Genomic DNA, 24,826 nt, shown 5'->3' on the forward strand with positions numbered 1-24,826 from the left:
CTTCACTGTGTAATTATAACTTATAATTTTTAAAGCTAATAACGTTATCCAGCCAATAGCAGTGAGTGTTTTTCTTGTTATTATTGTTTGATTGATATTAACTAACTAGACAGCGGCAGGTCTATTAGGCTGCATTTACACTTTAAGTGCAATATTCTGATACAAACCAGACTCTATTTACACTTAGTTTTGTAGAGGAATTCAAATTTAAAGAACCCCTTTTTTTGCTTAAAAAGTGAATTTTTTTCCCCCTTGGTTGACGCATTTCCTAATTGTCATTAGGACATTTCAAAGACCTTGTCCCTTTATTTTTAAATTGCCAATAGACTTTAGTTTATGTACAGCCATGAATCAGAACTTAGCTGGTGGTAATATTCTTATCCTAGAGAGCATTTGGTTGGACATAAAACGGTGTAGTGTAAGATGAATCATCAGTATATTTGGTTCATATTTTCCAGAACAGAAAGACTGTAAATTTCAAGTCTGCTAAAATGTAATTTTGTACTCTAGCATATACACTCAGTGACCAGTTTATTAGGTACACCTACTTATTCATGCGATTATCTAATCAGCCAATCGTGTGACAGTAGTGCAATGTATAAAATCGTGCAATGTATAAAATCATGCATATACGGGTCAGGAGCTTCAGTTAATGTTCACATCAACCATCAGAATGGGGAAAAAATGTGATCTCAGTGATTTCGACTGTGGCATGACTGTTGGTGCCAGATGGGCTGGTTTGAGTATTTCTGTAACTGCTGATCTCCTGGGATTTTCACGTACAACAGTCTCTAAAATTTACTCAGAATGGTGCCAAAAACAAAAACATCCAGTGAGTGGCAGTTCTGCGGACGGAAACGCCTTGTTGATGGGAGAGGTCAACGGAGAATGGCCAGACTGGTTCAAGCTGACAGAAAGGATACGGTAACTCATAACCGCTCTGTACAATTGTAGTGAGCAGAATAGCATCTAAGAATGCACAACACGTCGAACCTTGAGGCGGATGGGCTACAACAGTAGAAGACCACTTCGGATTCCACTTCTGTCAGCCAAGAAGCGTGAAAATCCCAGGAGATCAGCAGATACAGAAATACACAAACCAGCCCATCTGGCACCAAAAATCATGCCACGGTCCAAATCACTGAGATCACATTTTTTCCCCATTCTGATGGTTGATGTGAACATTAACTGAAGCTCCTGACCCGTATCTGATGATTTCATGTATTGCACTGCTGCCACAAGATTGGCTGATTAGATAATCACATGAATAAGTAGGTGTACAGGTGTACCTAATAAAGTGGTCAATGAGTATAGATGGCTTCAAAGCTAACAAACATGGACTAAATGCCACAAAACAATCCTTGATTTCATGGAGACTGGGTAGCTCAGTGGTAAAATACGCTGGCTACCATCCCTAGAGTTCGCTAGCTCGCTAGTTCAAATCCCAGGGCATGCTGAGCGACTCCAGCCAGGTCTCCTAAGCAACCAAATTGGCCCGGTTGCTAGGGAGGGTAGAGTCACATGGTGTAAACTCCTCGTGGTTGCTATAATGTGGGGCGTTCTCGGTGGGGCGTGTGGTGAGTTAAGCATGGTTGCTGCAGTGGATGGCGTGAAGCCTCCACACGTGCTATGTCTCCGTGGCAACGCGCTCAATATGCCACGTGATAAGATGCGCGGGTTGACGGTCTCAGACGCGGAGGCAACTGGGATTCCTCCTCCACCACCCAGACTGAGGTGAATCACTACGTGACCACGAGGACTTAAAAGCACATTGGGAATTGGGCATTCCAAATTGGGAAAAAAGGGGAAGAAAAAAAAAAGAAAAGAAAATCTCCTACTGACTTACATTAACAGAATGTTCAGCATCACAGCAACAACGTGATCATAATATTTGCATACCGAATTGCGATTGGTGTTCTCACCTTTATTTGCATATCTAGTTGTTGTTGAGATTTTCTTTCTTGAATTTAATTAAATCATATAGTTGCCTTTAGATGGCCAAAGATGGTGATGGTTGTGTTGATTCTCATACAAAGTTGAGTGAAAACAAGTGTGCGGAGTGTCATAACAAATGGCTCTGATGTGGCATTTCGCCAAAGCCTAAAACTTCAACCCTATTCTTTTGCTAACTTGCAAAGACTACACATTTTCGTCAGGAAATGCAAATCTACAGTAGTTTGTTTTCCCCCTCTTTGTCCACTGTGAAAGAGACCCACAATTTTAGCATTCACAAAAAAATACCTACTTTCAAAGAATTCGTCATAGTTGATTCTTTCTACACAGCATGTGTACATGCGCAAAGCGGCTATCTTAATTTTCTGCAAAAGAAGAGAGAGACATTTATGACACACATGATCAAAAAGCCACTCCATCCGGTGTGATCAAAAGTAGCAACTGATAAAATTAGTCAAGACACCGCTGTTGTTTTCAGTCCAGTCTGACATGCCAAACATGTGCCACATAATAAAGCAGACATGCTCGAGCTTTACAAAGCCACACTGCAGCTCCAGTATGAAAGGTCAGCTCAGATTATAAAATGTTTGGCCCTGGTAGATGTTTTATGAGAAGTATGAGCTGAAGTCATCTTCCCAGCAAAGTGTGTTTGTTTGTGATTTAAAGCCATGCCAGCTTCCACTGCCATTTTTTAAGGCAAAAACCAAATGTAGTAAGAGGTATTGTGATTAAAAACCTATGTAGGTTTTTAAAATCTATTTTTGATTAAAACTTGTCAAAAAATATTTTTAAAAGTGTCAACTGAGTAATTCAACTCAAATAATTCAAGGGATTAAAACCACCATGTATTGTGTGTTGTTCTACAGGTAAAGAGTCACAGGAAATAAAACAAAGGATGGTGTCAGTAACTACATGTAGAGACATAATATCTGGTCAATGGTATGTGCCTATAGTATTAGATAACAGATATTGATTGAAAATAAAGTACTAGCCCTCATGTCGTCAAATGTTTTGATACAGTGGAAATATAGGCTAGTAACAAGAGGCTGGCAAGCACCTAAAAAGGACAAAAAAGAACTAAGAAAGCAGTCCATACGACTGATGCACTACACGGCAAGTATGAAACTGTTCTGTTCTGCCGTAGCTCTGAAATCTCATTCGCATCAGACGACCGGTTAAGAAAAACACAAGAACCATAATTACATGTAGGGACTGACATCAAACCTGGCCCAATGCTTTTTCTACTTTGCATGTTGTGAGTCTGAATATGCAGAAGCACCTATAAGATTTAAGAGCTACAGCAGAATGGAAGATTTTCAATGAATAGTGACTTCAATTGATGTCTTTTCCTCACACCAGGCTATAAAACAGCTCTAGAAGCCATGGAATATAGTGCTTTCATTCTACTTATATGGTCCTTTTAAATCCATCACTCTTTTGTTGTTTGAAAAAGAGCAGTGTGAACATTCTTCAGAATATTTGTTTTTTCAGAATATTCATACAGGTTTGGAAAGACATGAGGGTGAGTAAATGATGACAGAATTTGCCTTTAAAATAACTGTGGATGACTTGATGTTTACCCATTTGTTGTATTTGAGGGGTCCGGTGAAGCCCATGGCCTCGATCAGTTTGGTGAAGGCCCCCACCTCTTCTTCTGTGGCCTGTGGGGTCTCTTTAATCATACAGAGCTGGAAGAAGAATACACATATAGCTCTAATGGCAAAGTAAAGGTATACACAGACACATAGCACACATAAACAACATATTGACAAATGCAAGTCACAGAGTCACTGGTACACTACTACAAAGTAAAATGTAACACCTCATTTCACTACAGCACTATAAGATCTCTTATAGGTTTTTGGTTTGTAGAATTATCAAACAATAATACTGTACATTCCTTTCTATAATAATAGCTCAGAAATATTAATTGTGACTGACTATATGTATTTCTTAAAAAACCCTTTCAAAACAACAACAACTGGTATTGAGGTCAGATCAGGCATTCTGCTCTGAAAAAGTTATAAGGCAAAGTTTTACAATGTCAAAAGTAGTGTTGTCACAATACCAAAATTTCAGTAGTCAGTAACGATACCAGTGAAATTTCAGGGTTCTCGGTACCAATTTCGATACCACAGCAAAAATATGCTAATATGGTAATGTGCTATTAAACACTCCTTTAGCCTTTTTAAAGTTACATTTCAATGTAAATAATAAGATGTGCTTGTTTTCTTCAAGTGTTTCTCAATTAAGCATGCATTGCTGAAGTGTTTTAAGCAGGGCCCTACTAAATTCAGTTTTATTTTTTCCCCAAATCCTTTTTTCTTTTTATTTAAAATTATTTTTCCAGAATTCCATGTTTTAAATTTTAATTACATTTCATCATCAAAATGGTGTCTAATCAAATTAATTCTTAAAACTTTAAAAACTTAGGACAATAAAAATTAGAACAATTACTTTTTAATATACCATTGCATTTTTTAACAAACTTTTATTCAGTACAACAATACTGTTGCTTTTGATATATTGCTTAATGTTTATTATTATTATTTATTAATCATTATTATTATTAATAACAATATAACTACAGTGAATAATACATTTTACTATACAGTTGAAATATGTTCCTGTTGCAATTTATTCAATTTCAGGTGCCAAGCTTTTATTTTAAATCATGCTTTTATTTTGACGTGTGGTTTTGACGGAAGCTTCACTTCTTACGAGTAAACAGTGTGCTACATGACCCAGTGTGATCACTAAAGAGCAAATGCTGTGATTTAATTATATAAATATATAGTCTGCATGTAATATGTGCTTCACAGTAGTTTAGTGCTCTGCTCTGTCATCTCATACAACGTGAATGATCTTAGTGTCTGTGGAGTTCCCAGTCTTCTTCACAGATTAAAAGGAGATGTTAGAAGGAATGTTAGCCTCAGTCACCATTCACTTTCATTGTATGGAAAAGAGATGCAATGAAAGAATTTTATTTGATTGAGGCAATCATTCCTACATCTCCTTTTGTGTTCCATAGAAAGAAAGTTGCTAGAATCCTTAGCCTGAGAATAGGACCGGATAAAAATATTTATTTTCTGATGCATCACGACGATCTTCATTTGAACGATCTTGATATCAATTGTTAAGTCCCAAGATCGATCTTTTACTCTATGCACAACCCTCCACTACAATGACAGAAAATCACTCGCATTTGCAACCCAATTTTGTGACTAAAAATGTCTATGATTAGCCACTGGCTGGTAAATTTTCACATTTCACTCAGCAGCAAGATTCTTTTACTGTGTTAAGAGTAAAAATTGTATTTGGCTCGTTCCGTGTCCAAAGACGAGATCCACGCAATCCCTTGTCATTGAATAATGTCTATTTTAGTACCCTTTCTGTTCTTTACAGCCTGTTTATTTTTAACAGAAAATAAATATTCAATTCTAATCACGCATAGCATATATAAGGTAAATCCATTCCAGTCCTCTCTTGTTAGCATGCACTCATTTTAGGGCTGAAACGTTTAGTCGACGTTATCGATAACATCGACAATATAAATTTGTCGACAAAAATTTTAATTGCCGAATAGTCGTTTGATCTCATTTAACGTATCATGAGATCACAATAAATTCTAATGATGATGCGCGAGAGCAGCACTGCAGCTCGCGCCTGACTAAGGAGAGAAAGAATTACACAGATCACAGTCCAGATGCACTCTAAACTTTCCAAACAGCTTCAGGTGATGTAGATCGCAAAGTATAAAGGAACTATAATTCAAAAACACAAAATAAGTAAATACAGAAGCACTCTCGTTGTGGAATAAGCAGAGCCGGAGCTCTTTAAAGGAAGCACATCTTAAATGCAGCTATATTTAATGTGTTATAGCTTTATTAAAGTTCAAATAATACAGAAGCAGATCATGTAAATAACTACAAACTCCGAAACTGACATATCTCTGTGAGTTCAGTGCCTCTTCTATGAGTTGTGCGAATGTCCCGATCTAAGTGGGAGAGATTGAAACTGCACCTGGCTGATGCACACTCTGTCACGGGGACGCTCGTCCCTCGAGCATGCACGCTTGCTGCAGCTAGATTATAACATGATGGCTCGCGACTTAGTGAATCATAATATATGTGTCACTGTGTGTTTCTTATTGTGAAGAAAATTGGCAATACGCAGCTTTATTAATAAGAGAGAGTTTGTTTTTTTGTGAGTTAAAGATGGATTGAAGTGAACAGAAAGGTGAGAGAGGGTAGTCTTCGCTCCATTATACACTGCAACAAAATACATTTTTGATTTGTTTTTATTTTGTCTTGTTTTCCAATATAAATATCTAAAACTCCTTTAAAACAATGTACATTTACTTTAGCAGCTATACTTCAGAATTAAAAATTGTTATCTGAGAATGTTGAATATAATATTAAAAATACAAATACAGGTGCATCTCAATAAATTAGAATGTCATGGAAAAGTTCATTTATTTAAGTAATTCAACTCAAATTGTGAAACTCGTGTATTAAATAAATTCAATGCACACAGACTGAAGTAGTTTAAGTCTTTGGTTCTTTTAATTGTGATGATTTTGGCTCACATTTAACAAAAACCCACCAATTCACTATCTCAAAAAATTAGAATACATCATAAGACCAATAAAAAAAACATTTTTAGTGAATTGTTGGCCTTCTGGAAAGTATGTTCATTTACTGTATATGTACTCAATACTTGGTAGGGGCTCCTTTTGCTTTAATTACTGCCTCAATTCGGCGTGGCATGGAGGTGATCAGTTTGTGGCACTACCGAGGCGGTATGGAAGCCCAGGTTTCTTTGACAGTGGCCTTCAGCTCATCTGCATTTTTTGGTCTCTTGTTTCTCATTTTCCTCTTGACAATACCCCATAGATTCTCTATGGGGTTCAGGTCTGGTGAGTTTGCTGGCCAGTCAAGCACACCAACACCATGGTCATTTAACCAACTTTTGGTGCTTTCTCCAGCAGGATTTGGCACCTGCCCACACTGCCAAATGAAATCAGCATCTTTAAAAAGCTGGTCAGCAGAAGGAAGCATGAAGTGCTCCAAAATTTCTTGGTAAATGGGTGCAGTGACTTTGGTTTTCAAAAAACACAATGGACCAACACCAGCAGATGACATTGCACCCCAAATCATCACAGACTGTGGAAACTTAACACTGGACTTCAAGCAACTTGGGCTATGAGCTTCTCCACCCTTCCTCCAGACTCTAGGACCTTGGTTTCCAAATGAAATACAAAACTTGCTCTCATCTGAAAAGAGGACTTTGGACCACTGGGCAACAGTCCAGTTCTTCTTCTCCTTAGCCCAGGTAAGATGCCTCTGACGTTGTCTGTGGTTCAGGAGTGGCTTAACAAGAGGAATACGACAACTGTAGCCAAATTCCTTGACACGTCTGTGTGTGGTAGCTCTTGATGCCTTGACCCCAGCCTCAGTCCATTCCTTGTGAAGTTCACCCAAATTCTTGAATCGATTTTGCTTGACAATCATAAGGCTGCGGTTCTCTCGGTTGGTTGTGCATCTTTTTCTTCAACACTTTTTCCTTCCACTCAACTTTCTGTTAACATGCTTGGATACAGCACTCTGTGAACAGCCAGCTTCTTTGGCAATTAATGTTTGTGGCTTACCCTCCTTGTGAAGGGTGTCAATGATTGTCTTCTGGACAACTGTCAGATCTGCAGTCTTCCCCATGATTGTGTAGCCTAGTGAACCAAACTGAGAGACCATTTTGAAGGCTCAGGAAACCTTTGCAGGTGTTTTGAGTTGATTAGCTGATTGGCATGTCACCATATTCTAATTTTTTGAGATAGTGAATTGGTGGGTTTTTGTTAAATGTGAGCCAAAATCATCACAATTAAAAGAACCAAAGACTTAAACTACTTCAGTCTGTGTGCACTGAATTTATTTAATACACGAATTTCACAATTTGAGTTGAATTACTGAAATAAATGAACTTTTCCACGACATTCTAATTTATTGAGATGCACCTGTATTTTAAAATATCTAAAAATCCTTTAAAACAAGATGAATTCACCTGAGAAGCTTTTAGAGATTAAATCTTGATTTATTTTGTCTTTACTGCACTCGCAGAAGTATAAACAAGTGAAAAAATACACTTATATTCAAAATACACTTATATTTAAGATACATTCTTTTAAAGCAAGTCTAAATATCTATATGTTGCTTCTCAAGTAAATGTATCTTGTTTTAAGGATTTTTAGACAATTTTAAATGGGAAACAAGACAAAAACACTTGATAACAATAGGATTTTTTGCAGTGAATTTCTTTACTGAATTAACCTTAATAAAAAGTATTTTTTCCCGTTTAATTCAGTGAATGTCATTTAGAGGTATTTTTAAAAGATGATTTTGTCCTCTTTATTGTTAGTAAGCACATTTAATACAACCTTTTAAGTCGGGGCACAAGCTGAATAATCGGTTAAGAGCTAATGATTAATTATTGCAATAATCGCTGAATAACCGTTCTAAAAATCGTTAGATTAATCGATTATCAAAATAATAATTAGTTGCAGCACTAGCTCTAAAAATGCTGGCTTTCTTAAAGAGACAGAACTGGGTTTTAGCATATGTTCAACAAATTAATGTTTGCTAAACACTTGTAAATAGTACAAATTATGTAATAAAACAATAACCATGTAAAAACAATATAATCTTTGCAATGTAATATCATATTTATTGATGGAATACATGGATTTGTTCATTTTTAAAAAGCTAAAATGAGACCAAAATTTTGACAATTAATAATATATAATTAGTCAAATTAATATTTTCATAATGTACCCAGTCAGAAGGTCCCCTGAATAATTAACAACATTAGCTGGAAGATAATTTCTTTCATATGTAAGCAAAATGAACATTATAACTGAAATGCATTCATATGAATCGATATCAAATTGAATCGAGAGCTTGTGAATCAGAACCAGATCGAATCGGGACCTATGTATCAATACCCAGCCCTACCTGAGACACAAACGGGAACTTATGTAGGGGAAAAAAAAAAAAAGGAAAAAAAAATAAAGTACACACCTCTCTTGTGCTGTGAAGAGCTCGACATTGTGAGTGATTGGGGACATTTGCAGTCATCCGGCAAGCCACTGAAACCCTGATATGACAAGCATCTTGTTCAATAGCCTGGAAAACAAAAATATACAACATGAAAAGTGCTTTCCAATCTAGTTTGTTCCCAGTTAAATTAAATGAATGGAAGTTTGGACTCCTATGTATCCCTAAATTGACATATAAATATGACTAATAATAAACTAACTGAGATGCACTTAAATAACTTGTAGTATAAACTTAATGTGTTCATCAATCATATAAGATAGATGCTGAGAGTGATATGACAATTCTAACAGTCAAGGTGCACTCAAGAAAAATTATAATGTAAACTCAAACATCATCCACAGCAACCATATGAAATCTAAAGTTTAATTAACAGTACACACACACACATATATATATTATATATATATATATATATATATATATATATATACACACACACACACACTGGTGGCCACAAGTTTGTAATAATGTACAGATTTTGATCTTATGGAAAGAAATTGGTACTTTTATTCACCAAAGTGGCATTCAGCTGATCACAATGTATAGTCAGGACATTAACAATGTGAAAAATTACTATTACAATTTGAAAAAAAAAATGTTCAGAACTTCTTAAACTATTTCAAAGAGTTCTCATCAAAAAATCCTCCATGTGCAGCAATGACAGCTTTGCAGATCCTTGTTATTCTAGCTGTCAGTTTGTCCAGATACTCAGGTGACATTTCACCCCACACTTCCTGTAGCACTTGCCATAGATGTGGCTGTCTTGTCGGGCACTTCTCACGCACCTTATAGTCTAGCTGATCCCACGAAAGCTCAATGGGGTTAAGATCCATAACACTCTTTTCCAATTATCTGTTGTCCAATGTCTGTGTTTCTTTGCCCACTCTAACCTTTTCTTTTTGTTTTTCTGTTTCAAAAGTGGCTTTTTCTTTGCAATTCTTCCCATAAGGCCTGCACCCCTGAGTCTTCTCTTTACTGTTGTACATGAAACTGGTGTTGAGCGGGTAGAATTCAATGAAGCTGTCAGCTGAGGACATGTGAGGTGTCTATTTCTCAACTAGAGACTCTGATGTACTTATCCTCTTGTTTAGTTGTACATCTGGTCTTCCACATCTCTTTCTGTGCTTGTTAGAGCCAGTTGTCCTTTGTCTTTGAAGACTGTAGTGTGCACTTTTGTATGAAATCTTCAGTATTTTGGAAATTTCAAGCATTGTTTAGCCTTCATTCCTCAAAACAATGATTGACTGACGAGTTTCTAGAGAAAGCTGTTTCTTTTTTTCCAGTTTTGACCTAATATTGACCTTAAGATATGCCAGTCTATTGCATACTGTGGCAACTCAAAAACAAACACAAAGACAATGTTAAGCTTCATTTAACGAAGCCTAGATTTGATCATAAATGACTTTTTTCAAATAGTGATGGTGCTGTTTTTTACATCAGTAATGTCCAGACTATTTGTGATCAGTTGAATGCCACTTTGGTGAATTAAAGTACCAATTTCCTTCCGAAACAGCGAAATCTGTACATTATTCCAAACTTTTGGCCGCCAGTGTGAGTGTGTGAGTGTGTGAGTGTGTGTGTGTGTGTGTGTGTGTGTGTGTGTGTGTGTGTTATGCAACATTGCCTAATGATGGACAACAGTCTGACTTATACATAACAGAGAACAATCTGTTCTCTATTATGTATAAGTCAGACTGTTGTCCATCATTAAGCAATATTGCATAATTTCAACAACAGGGCATTTATGATGTAAACAATCCATCTAAACAAACATAAAGTCAGTTCTGATTTAATTAAATTAAGATAAACTTAAAATAACCTCAATAAAAGTCACTTATTTAATATTATTAGCTTTAAGTGTGTAGAACTTACCTTTCCGAGGACAGCTCTCGATGCTGACGCGTTTAGTACCTGTCTGACGACGGACTGCAGCGGTCGCCGATACATGATTCCGCTAAAAGTCACAATAATACAGTATTGTGACTGTAAAGCGAAAATCTGCAATACTTACTTTCTAACACGTTGTGTAACTGTTTATTTCGTCCCTCCCCCTTCACAGCAATGTCAAAAGAATCTGTCCCGCCATTAAAACCGTCCGTGTGGAAAGCAGAGGTGTGGAATATAGTTCCGCTGCTGGAGGCCCCTTCATTATAAAGGTAAATAAATTAATAATACAAATACAAATAAACACAGTAAAGACATTAATAGTGTTACAAATGACTACTTTTGTTTCAAATAATTGCTGTATTCTTCAAATGTACAGTTGAAATCCACATGCAAACCTTGTGAATTCTAGTGGTCGTTTTATTAAAGGGATAGTTCACCCAAAATGAAAATTATTTCTTCATTTACTCACACTCGTGTTGTTTCAAACCCGTATTACTTTATTTCTTCTGTTTAAAACAAAAGGCAGAACGACAGCCTCAACCACCATTCATTTTCATCAGATTTGAATGGTGACTGAGACCTTTTGTGTTCAACAGAAGGAAGTAATGGCCAAAGTGTACTTTGGTTGTCTGTATTATGTCACTTTTCCACTGCACATTATGGTTCGACTCGACTCGACTCTGCTCACTTTACTTTTCTGAGCTTACTTTTCCACTGCAGTTTAGTGCAGCCTCAACATGGGTGGGATTATAGGCTGATCGTCATAGTTGCGTCACACCATCCAGCTCTCGTTGGATCCTCTCCTCGACTACTAACGAGAAGAACGTCTGCACCTAATTTATTGACCACAGCGTGGTTTTGCGCACAGCCATTTCTTTTTACAATTCGAAAGTCGCGTGAACAAATGATACTGCTATCGCTGTTGCTAACTTTAAAACTAGCGGGTTGATGTCCAGTGTCGCAAATCCAGTGACATTGGTAGTGACGATTCTCTCTGACCAATCAGTGATCTGCAGGGTTTTGACGTCACATATAGTATCAGCTCGGCTCGCTTGGAACCTCGACCGAGGTGGTACTAAAAAAAGTATCAGGTACCAGGTACTATCCACAGTGGAAAACCCCCAAAAAGCGAGCAGAGTTGAGTCGAGGCGAGCCGTACCATGTAGTGGAAAAGCCCCATAACTGATCGCTCCGCACACAGCATGCGTGACGCAAACAAGGCTTTGGGTGTGCCAAGGAGAAACTTGGTGTGCAAGAGATGAAGCATATTAATTTCTTTTCAGCTCTAAATTCTTTTTAACACTGTGTTAATGTTATGACTTAACTAAACAAATGAATGGCAATTTTATCAATGGAGTAGGTAAGCCTGTTACTGTATCTAAACATTAGGCTTTATATTTAGTCTTAAAATTAGATTTAATTATTTTGTAACGGTTCAGAATTATTTTCCAAAATAATTTTAGGGAGTGCTGGGAGGTTTGGTACATGTAAATAACCACAAAATTATACTAATGTTACATTAATTACTGAACCAATATGAAAAGGATGATAACATCATGTCTGACTTGATGCAAACTAACAAAAACATGGTAATTAGAACGCTGAATATGCTTAATACATAATATAATCTCAGAGGAACTGTATTTAACCAATAACTGAAATATAAATAAAAAAATATTTTTACATCAAGCAGGGTCACAGAATTAACTTAATTGCGCAAGCCTATAACATGTTATGAACAAACATCACAAGTAACCTATACGCCTTACTGTAACTTTTACAGTACCTTTTGTGTTACTGGTGCACTACTGTACATTTTCATGTGTATTCTCCAAATATTGCATAAAATACATACTGTAATATATCATAATTGGGGACGGAAAGAACCACAGTTAACTTATTTTGCTCATATGGGGGTACGCAATTATGAATAATGATGCAGAAATTCAAACTCAGTAGCATAAACTTTCTTAATTTAAAGTGCACACTTTTTTCCTCAGTCTCACGCTCCGTGTCTGTTGCGAAAGCACACATGTAATCTGAGAAGCCCTCTGTTACACACTGGGTATTATTATAGTCATTACAATCGATTATTAAATTCCGTAATTGATACATCGAAGATTCCGAATTATATCAATGGATTTTTACAACACTGCATACTATTATTAATCATCAAAACGGTATTTCATTTGGGTGTGCAAGCTGACGTTTTGGGTGGCATATGCACATCCGTGGCTACGCCACTGGCGCATTATATGCGCCTGCTTTTGACTGTGTTAACAAAGCAGTCGTAGTGCCCATGCATCAAACGAGTTCATATTCACTTGCAAAAGGAGTCAACTTTGAAAAGGCAAGGCGTGGACTGGGCACGATCCGATCCGGACCGCAGAAAAATTAAGTATACCTGGGCCTTAAGTCATGTGGGTTTGGAATGACGTAAAGGTGTCTAAATGATTACAGAATTTTCATTTTTGGATGAACTATCCCTTTAATAAATGGATGAATGTCCTTTTAAGTTGCATGTAGTAATGGCTGATGGAAATGGGGCTTTACCTTTACAATTTTAAAATATACAATACTGTGCAAAAGTGTTAGGCACATATGTTTCACAAAAACATTTGTCCTAAGATGGTTATTTATATCTTCAGTTTTAGTGTGTCAATAGGAAATATACATTTTAGACTCCCAAACATTACTTTTGCAAATATAATAGAACAGAAAAGAAGAACAGGGAACCCTGCAACAGATGGCATGACCCCAACAGAGCCCCCCACTGAACATTGAGTCAGTCTGAGATTACATGAAGAGATGGAAGAAATGGAGACAGCCAAAATAGAACTGTGGTGAATTCTCCAAGAAGCTTGGAACATCCTATCTGCCAACAACCAAGAAAAACTGTGTCCAGGTGTACCTTGGAGAATTGGTGCTGTTTTGAAGGCAAAGGTGGTCACACCAAATATTGATTTAGCTTTTTTATGTTTATTGCACCTTGTATGACATTAATTGATAAATGAAAACTATTTTTGACATTATTTTTGAAGACATCCACACTATGCAACAGTTTTCACAAGTGCCTAAAACTTTTGTACAGTACTCTATATACATTTCTCAGTTATTTCAAACAGTAATAATAATTTAAAACATTTCTGTTTTAACTGTAATTTTTGATCATTTAAATGCCACATTAGTAAACAGAGGCATTGTCTATATATACAGTATATATATATATATATATATATATATATATATATATATATATGTGTGTGTGTGTGTGTGTGTGTGTGTGTGTGTCTGTGTGTGTGTGTGTGTGTGTGTGTGTGTGTGTGTTAGTTGTACATCTCATTTGTCATTTTTAAGTTGTATTATGTATATTTTGACAGTATATAGGCCAAAGATGATCCTGCTCTCTAGATATTGGCATCAGTATCGCCCATTAAAAAGCCCATTATGATTGACCCCCACAAAAAAGCAGCATTACCATTAGCTTTTGTTAGTGTTTTTCTTTTTATCAAAATTAAATAATCTGTGCAAAAATTTGGGCCCATTCTTGTACCTTTAATTTCACAACAAAGCTTCATTACAAACTTAAGTATGAACTACAGAGATGTTTAGTATAGCCTCACAATGACAGGTAAACAGCTTGCCAATGTCAGACAGTAGCATTCAGCTGACAAACTGCTAAACAGAGAAATCAAATCACCCGAGATGACGAATGGCTTGCCCAAGTCTGCTCTGAAGATTAATGTTGAATAAGTACCTGGCTTTACAGTTCCCCGGCCACAAAGTAAGCAAGGCTATGCATTGCTGCGTAAACAAATTGTTCAAAGCCATCCGGGCATCGAGGCGACTTCCTGCCTGGCCATATCCAAAAATCACAAAAATATGTAATGCCCCTTCTGCATGAATGATTAAGAAAAATAATACATGGAGCCCCCCTCTGCATGGCACACATGAAAATGTACCAAAAACACTGGGGCACTTTGAACTAGAGATGTTTTCACAGCGGGGTGTAGGTGAGGTAATGTTTTAGTTGTCTTTGCGTAGCTTTCCGAATGATTGTTTATGCTAGGTGAGAGGTTCTTCCTCATAGCTGTAGAGTTTTAACTTTAATGTCACCAGTCTCCCCGTTTCTACACCCCAAACTCAGGAAGGAAAATGTCACTGTTTTTACCAGTGAAATATTTGTGTAGCATGTTTACGCCTTCAGGAAATGGCGAGAGAGGAGGCGACGGGTGCTGTACATCGTGGTATTATAGCTAACCTCTTGAGGAATTGTCTAAATGTTGTTCATCCTTATGTCATCCATACCTGAGAAAACAAACAAGCAGTTAGCTGAATTCATTTCGGGAGAGGTGATGCTGAGCAGAATGTTTTTGGGTCTGATTTGATTTCTCTGTTTAGCAGTCTGCCAGCTGAATGTCGCTGTCCGACTTTGGTCTATACAATGAATGCAAGTGAATAGTGACCAAAAATTGTAAGCTCCTAAAAGCACATAAAGGCAGCATAAAAGTATTCCATATGACTCCAGTGGTTTAATCCATGTCTTCTGAAGAAATCTAATTGGGTTTGGGTGTTTTTGTTTTTGCATTGTGTGGACCTACAGAGCTGAGATATTCTTCTAAAAATCTTTGTTTGTGTTCTGCAGAAGAAAGAATGTCATATACATCAGGAATTTCATGAGGATGAGTAAATAATGAGAGAATTTAAATTTTTGGGTGAACGATAACTTTAAAGGTGTTGTGCCATTTTTGGTGGTTTAACAAAAATAAAATTTCACCTATTACTGCTTAAATTGCAGAGATAGCTATAAGTAAAATAACGTGGCAATTTTAAAACATTGCTCTGTTTGATTGTGTATCCCGACTACTGCAACACAGCAACATCGGCTTGCGGTCTAAGTTTGGGGTGACCAATGAAAAAATGGGGGTAATGTGTGGGAAATCTGTTAAACAGCCATTATTGTTACAGTTCCATTTGGTGATGTTGCCCAGAAATTACACACCTTTAAGTTTCACCTTTAAATGAAAACACATCAAAGGTTGACCAAATTTATTATTATTTTTTTGGTGAGTGGTCATTGCAGAACATGCCGAGGAGATGTGGCTTGATGTCAGAGCTTACTATGTGATTGCTAAAGTTTTCTGGATGGTTTGTAGCGTGTTGGGTGGTTGCTATAAAATTGCTAGGGTGTTTTTGGTGGTTGCTTATCGTCCCAAGTCAAATGAGCAAACCTTAAATTCTCTATAGGGTCATTTCATGTCAACTCAACTCAAAATTATTTACCTATTCACCTGTGATTTTGGAGCAAAAAAAAAGAAAAAAAAGAAAGAAAGAAAGAAAAAACATTTAGACCTCATTATTTTATTTACACAGAGATGGTAGTCTATTACTAAAATCAGTTGACTCGCCTCTTGTTGCATTATATGCCAATGGTGCAAGTCCCCCCCCAAAAAAGAAAAACACTTTTATGGCAAGCCTATAACTCCAGAAATATTAAAGACAACCTACAATCCTTTTCAATCCTGGTTCAAAACAAACTTTTCTTTTGTATGGTTAAATCCCAGAGATATAGGGTTTTTACCCATTTTCAATGATTGAAAACCAAATGTGGGTCACATGGTAAGAGGCTATTAAAAAACACTTTGCCCATTTTATCAGAAAAATCTATTTGAGGTTTCAATCAGGTGCATTGGACAAGCAGTGAGGGACAAGCTACACACAAAGTTTAATACTTCACAGTTGTGGGTTTTAAAAAAAAAAAACCTAACCCTAATTTTGAGCAATATTAGGCCTAATAATGATGCTTGCCTTTGCAAGCACCACTGACTAGTCATTTTTTCCCATGTCATTAGTTTCATTTTGGTAATTTTATCTATGAATTGCTCACCTGGTTTCATATTTCCCTTATATACAGTATACCTCCACCTCTCCTAACCCAGCTATTGCTTGAGAGAGGTCATTTCAATCCCAGCTTGACTCAGTGAGAAAAAATTTTCTTTCAAAAAACAAAATGGGCCTTTTACCTCGAGTGAAGCGAGGGCTGCTTTCTTCAGCGTGTTTGGATTAATAAGGAGTGATTGATGAAGACAGGAGAGGAAACATTCGATTCCTGCTCCGCTCCCGTTCCTGTGAGAAAAACCTTGGGAAAGAGAGCTATAAATAAGGGGTGTCGGTCCATGTGCGGCAACCATCATGCTCAAGCATTCCATGGGTGTGTGTGAGCAAGAAAGAGAGAGTCGGAGTGTGACAAGTGTGTGTTGTATGAGTATACGATTCTGTCAGAATGTTAATTTGGCATGAAGGAATGACTGGTGACAAGGTTTGGAAACAAGGCAAGGAAAATACTGACTAATCATGCACAACAAATGTCAATACTTAAGACTGAAGTGAGCTGGTTCCAGCAGAATTAGTCCATTTATACACTCGGCCATTAAAAGTATTTTTAGTTCTACTAGCGTCACCAAACGGAATTGCAATAATAATGACTGTTCTCAAACAGGTTTGCTCAACCGCTGTGGAATCAAGCTACAAATAGCTTACTTATAGTTGTCTCTGCATATTAAGCTGGGATAGGAGAAAGTTTTTAACACTGAAAAAAAATAAAAATAAAAAAATAAAAATACACACTTTTAAGTGATATCATGTGGCACTTCTATTAATGCTAAAACGTTCTTTGTACAACCATAACACAATAATGCATTCAACAAGTTCAATGAATTGAAAAATACGTTAAAAAAAGCATCCTCTCTATATGAGTTTATTCTAACTCCAGTATTTTAGTCATGAATTGCCCAGAAACGCATCATTTGTGCTATAATGTTTGCAGACCACACAGGAACTGCAAAATATGTAAATATATGGTGTCCACAGTCAGTTACGAGTCATAAAAGCATGAAGAGGCTGTTGCTTCAGCTTGGTCCTCTTTAAAAGAACACCATGTTTTTATAAATGTTGACTTTTGAGTAAATGAGCACTTGAATTTTTGATGGAAGTTTTTTGACATAAAATTTGGCTTTTAATTCAGTTGCAATTATCTTGAAACTATAAATATATTATATATAAAATATAATTAATTTTATTGGCCAAAATATATTTGAAACATATTGGATACCTGTATGTTGTAAACAGTACGACTAAAATAAATATATTTCCTTAATTGAAAATGTATTTTGTTTAAACATTCAAATGTAAAAATATATTACAAAACATACTCCAGGGACACCAAGGCCATTGGTTCAATTTCAAAGGAACCCAAATGCTGATAAAATTTATTAAATGTACTGGAAGTTGCTTAAGCAACTTGCAAATGAATAAATATGTAAATATAGTGATAATTTACCAACAAAACTGTCAACAATAAAAATCAACAATAAGGTTGTATTCATAAACATTTCTTAACAGAATAGTTTACACATTAACTACAGCATTTATTAATGTTGGTTGATGTTAATTTTATATATATACTAATATATCTGTACATTTGTTACAAGTTGTATATGTTCATATTAGACAATGCAATATGTACTAACATGAACAAGCAACGAACAGTATTTTGATAACAGTTAACAGTAACCAAGATTAATAAATGCTGTAAAAAATCTTTTTTTCATTGTTAGTTTAAGACACCTAATGCATTAACTAATGTTAATAAATAAAACCTTATCGTAAAGTGTTACATATTTTGGACAATATTTACAGTTTTCCTGATGACTATCAGGGAACATACACTAAAAGATATGCAGAATTTACATATTTTAAACATTACCAATATATTTCCATGATATATTTTTGGATGTTATTTTTTTTCTTCTATATTTTGAAATGCAATGAAAAAACATATCCAAAAAAAAAAAAAAAAAAAAAAAAAAAGATATTTGTACCGTAAGGGAAATAGTAAACCTCTCCGTAAATAGTTGTCCATATCATAAAAAGAAAGTACTCAGCACATGTGACGTTGAAGGGTCAGCACATATCATTATATTTCACTCAAGTGACACAGACATAGGTGAAACAACAAACCCGGGCCTAATTAGCTGCCCTGTGTGTAAAGTTTAGCCTTAGAAAAATAAACCCCCACCATAAAGTGGCTCTAGAGTTGAGAGTTACAGCCGAGCGAGGTAGTGTGGCTGTGTACCCACAAGCAAAGATTTCCTGAGTTCAGAGGGATTGCAGATTTCATGCTAAAATGCTTTCAAATGGACTCTTTTTTGTCACCGCTGATGTTAACAATCAAACAAGTGTTGCTGCCGAACATCTTGTTCTTGACAGCTGTGCTAACAAATTAGCATAACAAACTACAGCTGGGTAAACTTGTTCCAAAGCTGTTATAACACCAATTTAAATGTGCAGGCGCAAATGTGATATTCACAAATTATGAAATGGATCACATATGTCAGTGTTGCTTAATGATATTGTTCTCAACATCAATGAATAAAAGGGCTAGAAAAGCCTTATTGGGTAATTTAATGATATTCTTATTTTTATACACTGCTTAAAGTTAGCATTGGTTAAAAGACATTTGGTCTCTCTTTTTGATCAAGACTACATATAAAGGGAACACCCAAAAATGAAAATTCTCTCATCATTTACTCACCCTCATACAATGCTAAATGTGTATGACTTTCTTTCTTCTGCAGAACACAAATGTAGATTTTTAGAAGAATATCTCAGCTCTGCAGGTCCATACAATGCAAGTGAATGGTGACCAAAAATTTGAAGTTCCAAAAAGCACATAAAGGCAGCATAAAAGTTTGACTCCAGTGGTTAAATCCATGTCTTCCGAAGCGATATGATAGGCGTGTGTGGAAAAACAGATCAATACTTAAGTTCTTTTTTTACTATAAAACTTTTTCTGTTTTTCGGCAATTCACATTCTTTGCGCATAACGCCACCTACTGGGCAGGGAGGAGAATTTATAGTAAAAAAGATATTAAATATTGATCTGTTTCTCACCCACACTTATCGTATTGCTTTTAGAGTCGTATGGGTTACTTTTATGCTGCCTTTATGTGCTGTTTGGAGCTTCAAAGTTCTGGCCACCATTCACTTACATTGTTTGGACCTACAGAGCTGAGATATTCTTCTAAAAATCTTAGTTTGTGTTCTGCAGAAGAAAGAAAGTCATACACATCTAGGATGACATGAGGGTGAGTAAATGATGAGAGAATTTTAATTTTCACCCAAACGCGAACATTCTGTCATTTTGGGTTCCCTCACAATAATTCTTTTTAATTTTTTTATTTATTTATTTGTTTTTGTTTAAGTAAAACCATAGTAACCACATAATTTACAGTGGTTTTACAGAAGTAACTATAGATCAACTATAGTATTTGTAGTAAAACCATAGTAATAATGCAGGAAAATAGAAATGATGCTAGTAAAATTTATAATATTGTAGTTACTGTGGTTTTACTGCAAATACCATAGTTCAGCTATGGTTACAGCAGTAAAACCATGGTTAACCCTTACTAAAATTAACCATGGTTTTACTACAGTAACCATAGTATAACCATGCATACTAAAGTAATGCTTACTACAATATTACTATAGTAAAACCATGGTTACGGTATAGATTCTAAAACCGTGGTTACTGTATAGATCCTACAGTGTTACTGTAATAAAACCATGGTTAATTGTATCCAAACCATGGTTTCTGAAAAAAAAAAAAAAAAAGACATGCTTACTACAGTCATGGTTATTGCAATATTACTATAGTAAACCATGGTTTATTGTATCCAAACCCTGGTTTCCACCAAAAAAAAAAAAAAAAAAACTTGTTGACGCTGCTCTATTTTCCATATAATAGAAATGAATGTGGAGGCTGTTAGTTCCTAACATACTGCATAACATCTCCTTTTGTGCTCGAGAGAACAAAGAAAGTCACATGGGTTTGGAACAATATGAGGGTGAGTAAATGATGACAACATTTTTATTTTTGGGTGAACAATCTCTTCAACATTTTGTTACATTTTTATGTAAAATTATGACGAGAAACACCTGTTATCTCAAATGCATCGCACTATAAAGGACACTTGGAAAGAAAGAGAAATGGCAAGAATCTCTCCAGCTGTTGGTGCGAGCTGAAGAAAATTTAGCACAGGCCCTAACACTCCTTTAATTGGTTGACTTAAAATTACATTTGCATTATTTTATAGCTTTTGAAGCGCATCGTAAACAGCAAAACACTAGCAAACAATCCCAACGCTCTCTCGCAAGTCAAATCTCAGAACTCAGCATGTTGTGTAAGGTTGGCCAAAGTTATGGTGAGGATGTTTGGCAGGGGCAGTATTGACACTAGACTAGATCTACTCACAACATGCCTTGTTGAATCTTGGAGTGCTATGGGTTTCAGATCACTGCAAAAGGTAATTCAGGTCCACCCAGTTTCCCAAGTGAGTGTATAAGGGCACCTAAGTATTTTTAGATGTGGTACAAACGCAACGTCTTGCCTCTTATCAACCTGTGAACTGGATCAAGATTAAATTTGGCCAAGTGACTTGATTCAGATTAGGATCTGGGAATACTTCTGGAAATAGATTTCAATTAGACAGAGAAGGCAGTTCATTCACAAAAACTGTGTGAAATTCGAGGACCAACAACCGTTGTAGATCTCTGTACTACCGATGTCATGTGTGTCGTGACCTATGCCTTTTTTGCTGTAATTGCTCAGCATGTTGTTTGACTGAGATGTAATTAGATTAGATAATCTAAAAGGTTACATAACTGATTACATTTTTGTAATTTGTCATCATCATTACCAGATTACATTTCAGAAGCAGGGCTCCAGACTAAAAAAATGACTAAGGAGCCATTGGCTCCTAAACTGAAACATTTAGGAGCCAAATAGCTGTTTTAGTTGCCACATCATAGAATTGCTCGATTTAGATTGTTGTTCAAAACAGGCACGAGGCCACATAAGGGCCAGAGTGGCACTAATCCACCCAGATTGACGGCCGGTCCACACAATCAAAACTGCAGGATTTTCTACAAAGTTACAACATTTATTGTTACTACAATAAAACAGTAGTAACTTGGCATTATCCACTACTGAAGATTCAGAATGCCATATTCATTTACTGTAGTGGATTTTTCTAAGACATTTTTCTCTGCAATAGCTTTTGTAAGGGCTTCTCTTATTAGTGCTGTCAATCGATTACATTTTTAAAATTGTGATTAATCGCATAATGTTTCATAGTTAATTGCAATTAATCGCAGATTTTGAAAAGTACTAAAATTTTACTGTATTTACTTCTTTTCTAGTCAAAATGCACTTATTTCCTTCTTAAAAAAGAAAAGAAAACAAAATGTAACAATGATGTTTTATTAACATTTTTACAACAACGCCTTCCACAGTATAAAGATAGAAGTACACTTGCACTGCATTTCCCCCTTAGATTTTCCTTGTGATCCCCCCAGTCGAATGGCGAAAAAACCAAGGGGGACCCACCTGGTCAGACGCACACAAAAATCTGTATCCTAGTTCCGGCCCTGGTAACTATTATTGTTTTGTACAATAAATCTGGTAACTTGTTATAAATCTGAAAATGGAGGTTATGTGCATGATCAGAACAGGTTACAGTTCATAGTAAAAAAGGAGAACAGCACACTGCTACATATGCTCCCATGCAATTTAATTGATTAAACAGACAACGTTTCGACCACTAAGGTCTTCGACGGAGAGGACTAAGGACTCGTTTTCTGTTTAATCTATCAAATTGCACGAGAGCTTAAGTAGCAGTGTGCCAGTCTCCTTTTAATTATAACTTGTAAATCAGCACTCAAGATAATACATTTTGGAAAAGCTTACTCTGAAAAACTGATTCTCCAGGAAACTGATTCTGAAAGCTTACATACAGTAGCTTGAAGGTGATCGCATATTCATTTATTATGGTTTAACAGTAGTAAAAAATATAGTAACAATGGTATTTTAGCAGAAACTGTTGTTCCCATGGTAAGTTTTTGTAAGGGATTTTTACTGCAGTGCAATTTTACAAAAAATTACAGTGGTGACCAAATTTTTTGCCAAAATATCAGTTACTACAATTATTGTTTCTACATTAAAACTGTGGTAACTTGTTACTAGTCATCACTGTCATCACTATAAGTTACAAGCAGATTCTGATTGCATTTTATACTGTTTGAAGAACAGATCCTATTATAATTTATTACGGTTTTACAGTAACAATAACTCTTATTGTTACTCTACAATAACTATTGTATTTGAACAGAAGCCATGTTTCCATTATAAGGGATATTTCACTACAATGTCATAGCTTTAAAAATAATGTACTACGGGAAGCAGTGTTTCCACCAACATACCATAGTTACCTCAGTTATTGTTACAATAATAAAACTGTGGTAATTTGGGATTAGTCACCACTGTCATCAAAACATAAATTAAACAGAATGACTCAATGATTCTGAAAATGTCTCACACTGTTTGAAGGATGTGACACATGTACATTTATTTAGGTATATTTAGGTTTTACAGTAGGCTAGTAACAATAACTGTCCTATGATATTTTTGCAAAACTGTGGCTAACCATGTACCATTGTTACCATAGTTTCAGCCAAAATACCATTCAGTTATAGGTACTGCAGTAAAACCACACTGATGACTACTGTCGTAAAAATAAAGAAATTAAATGAAGTAAAAGAAACATTCTGAGTTCTTACACTTTTGCTGGAGATTTTCTTTTAAAGGAAAATTCCGGGTTCAATGCAAGTTAAGCTCAATCGATAGCATTTGTGGCATAATGTTGATTAGCATAAAAATTAATGTTGACTTGCCCCTCATTTTCTTTTTTTTTCTTTTTTGGATTTTTCCCCTTTTTCTCCCAATTTGGAATGCCCAATTCCCAATGCGCTCTAAGTCCTCGTGGTCACGTAGTGATTCGCCTCAATCCGGGTGGCGGAGGATGAATCCCAGTTGCCTCTGCGTCTGAGACCGTCTACCCACACATCTTATCACGTGGCTTGTTGAGCGCGTTGCCACGGAGACATAGCGTGTGTGGAGGCTTCACACCATCCACCGCGGCAACCACGCTCAACTCACCACACACCCCACCGAGAACGAACCACATTATAGCAACCACGAGGAGGTTACCCCATGTGACTCTTTCCTCCCTAGCAACCAGGCCAATTTGGTTGCTTAGGAGACCTGGTGCCCCTCATTTTCTTAAAAAAAAAAAATTGTTACAGTGAGACACTTACAATGGAAGTGAATGGGGGCCAATTTTGGAAGTTAAAATACTCACTTTTTCAAAAGTATAGCCACATGACATAAACAGTATGCATGTAAACATGATTTTAGTGTGATAAAATTACTTACCTCTTTGTGTTAAGTTATATCAAATTTTACAACTTCGTTGCCATGAAGATGTAATGTCAACAAACCCTAAAACCCTAAAATGACTGTAAAAAGGACAATTTAAGCAACTTTAGAGCTCAAATTATACATGAGTTTTAACAGAAGAATTAATGTAAGTGCTTTTATAAAATTATAAGCTTCACATTTCTGCCTTTAAACCCTCCAAAAATTGGCCACATTCACTTCCATTGTAAGTGCCTCACTGCAACCCAAATTTTTGCTTCTTTTTTTTAAAGAAAAGGAGGAACGAGTCAAAATACATTTTTGTGGTAATCAACATTATGCCACATATGCTGTCAATTGAGCTTAATGTGTATTGAACCTGGAATATTCCTTTAATTTATTATGGTTTTATTATGGATCCAGTAGCAATTGTGGTAGGTAACTATGGTATTTTATTGGAAATTGTAGTTACCATTGTAAATGTTTTCAGGGGTATTTCACTGCAAAACAAGGGCGAGCGGTGGTTGTGTTTTATTTATTTATTTTTTACATACTCTTAAATTTG

General features: G+C 36.0%; 1 protein-coding gene across 1 annotated transcript in view; it reads right to left on the minus strand.

The window, feature by feature from the left end:
* Positions 1-11,140, minus strand: part of LOC127449492 (ubiquinol-cytochrome-c reductase complex assembly factor 1-like) — a 53,544-nt gene extending 42,404 nt beyond the window's left edge. Inside the window, exons 1-4 of the mRNA XM_051712964.1 lie at positions 10,935-11,140; positions 9,024-9,128; positions 3,534-3,641; positions 2,246-2,318 (exon numbers count right to left, since the gene is read on the minus strand). Coding sequence (XP_051568924.1) covers positions 2,246-2,318; positions 3,534-3,641; positions 9,024-9,128; positions 10,935-11,009 — 361 coding nt within the window. The 5' untranslated portion in view covers positions 11,010-11,140. The remainder of the gene's footprint in view (positions 1-2,245; positions 2,319-3,533; positions 3,642-9,023; positions 9,129-10,934) is intronic.
* Positions 11,141-24,826: the final 13,686 nt, after the last annotated feature.

Source organism: Myxocyprinus asiaticus, chromosome 12, assembly GCF_019703515.2.
Source record: "Myxocyprinus asiaticus isolate MX2 ecotype Aquarium Trade chromosome 12, UBuf_Myxa_2, whole genome shotgun sequence".
Taxonomy (NCBI): domain Eukaryota; kingdom Metazoa; phylum Chordata; class Actinopteri; order Cypriniformes; family Catostomidae; genus Myxocyprinus; species Myxocyprinus asiaticus.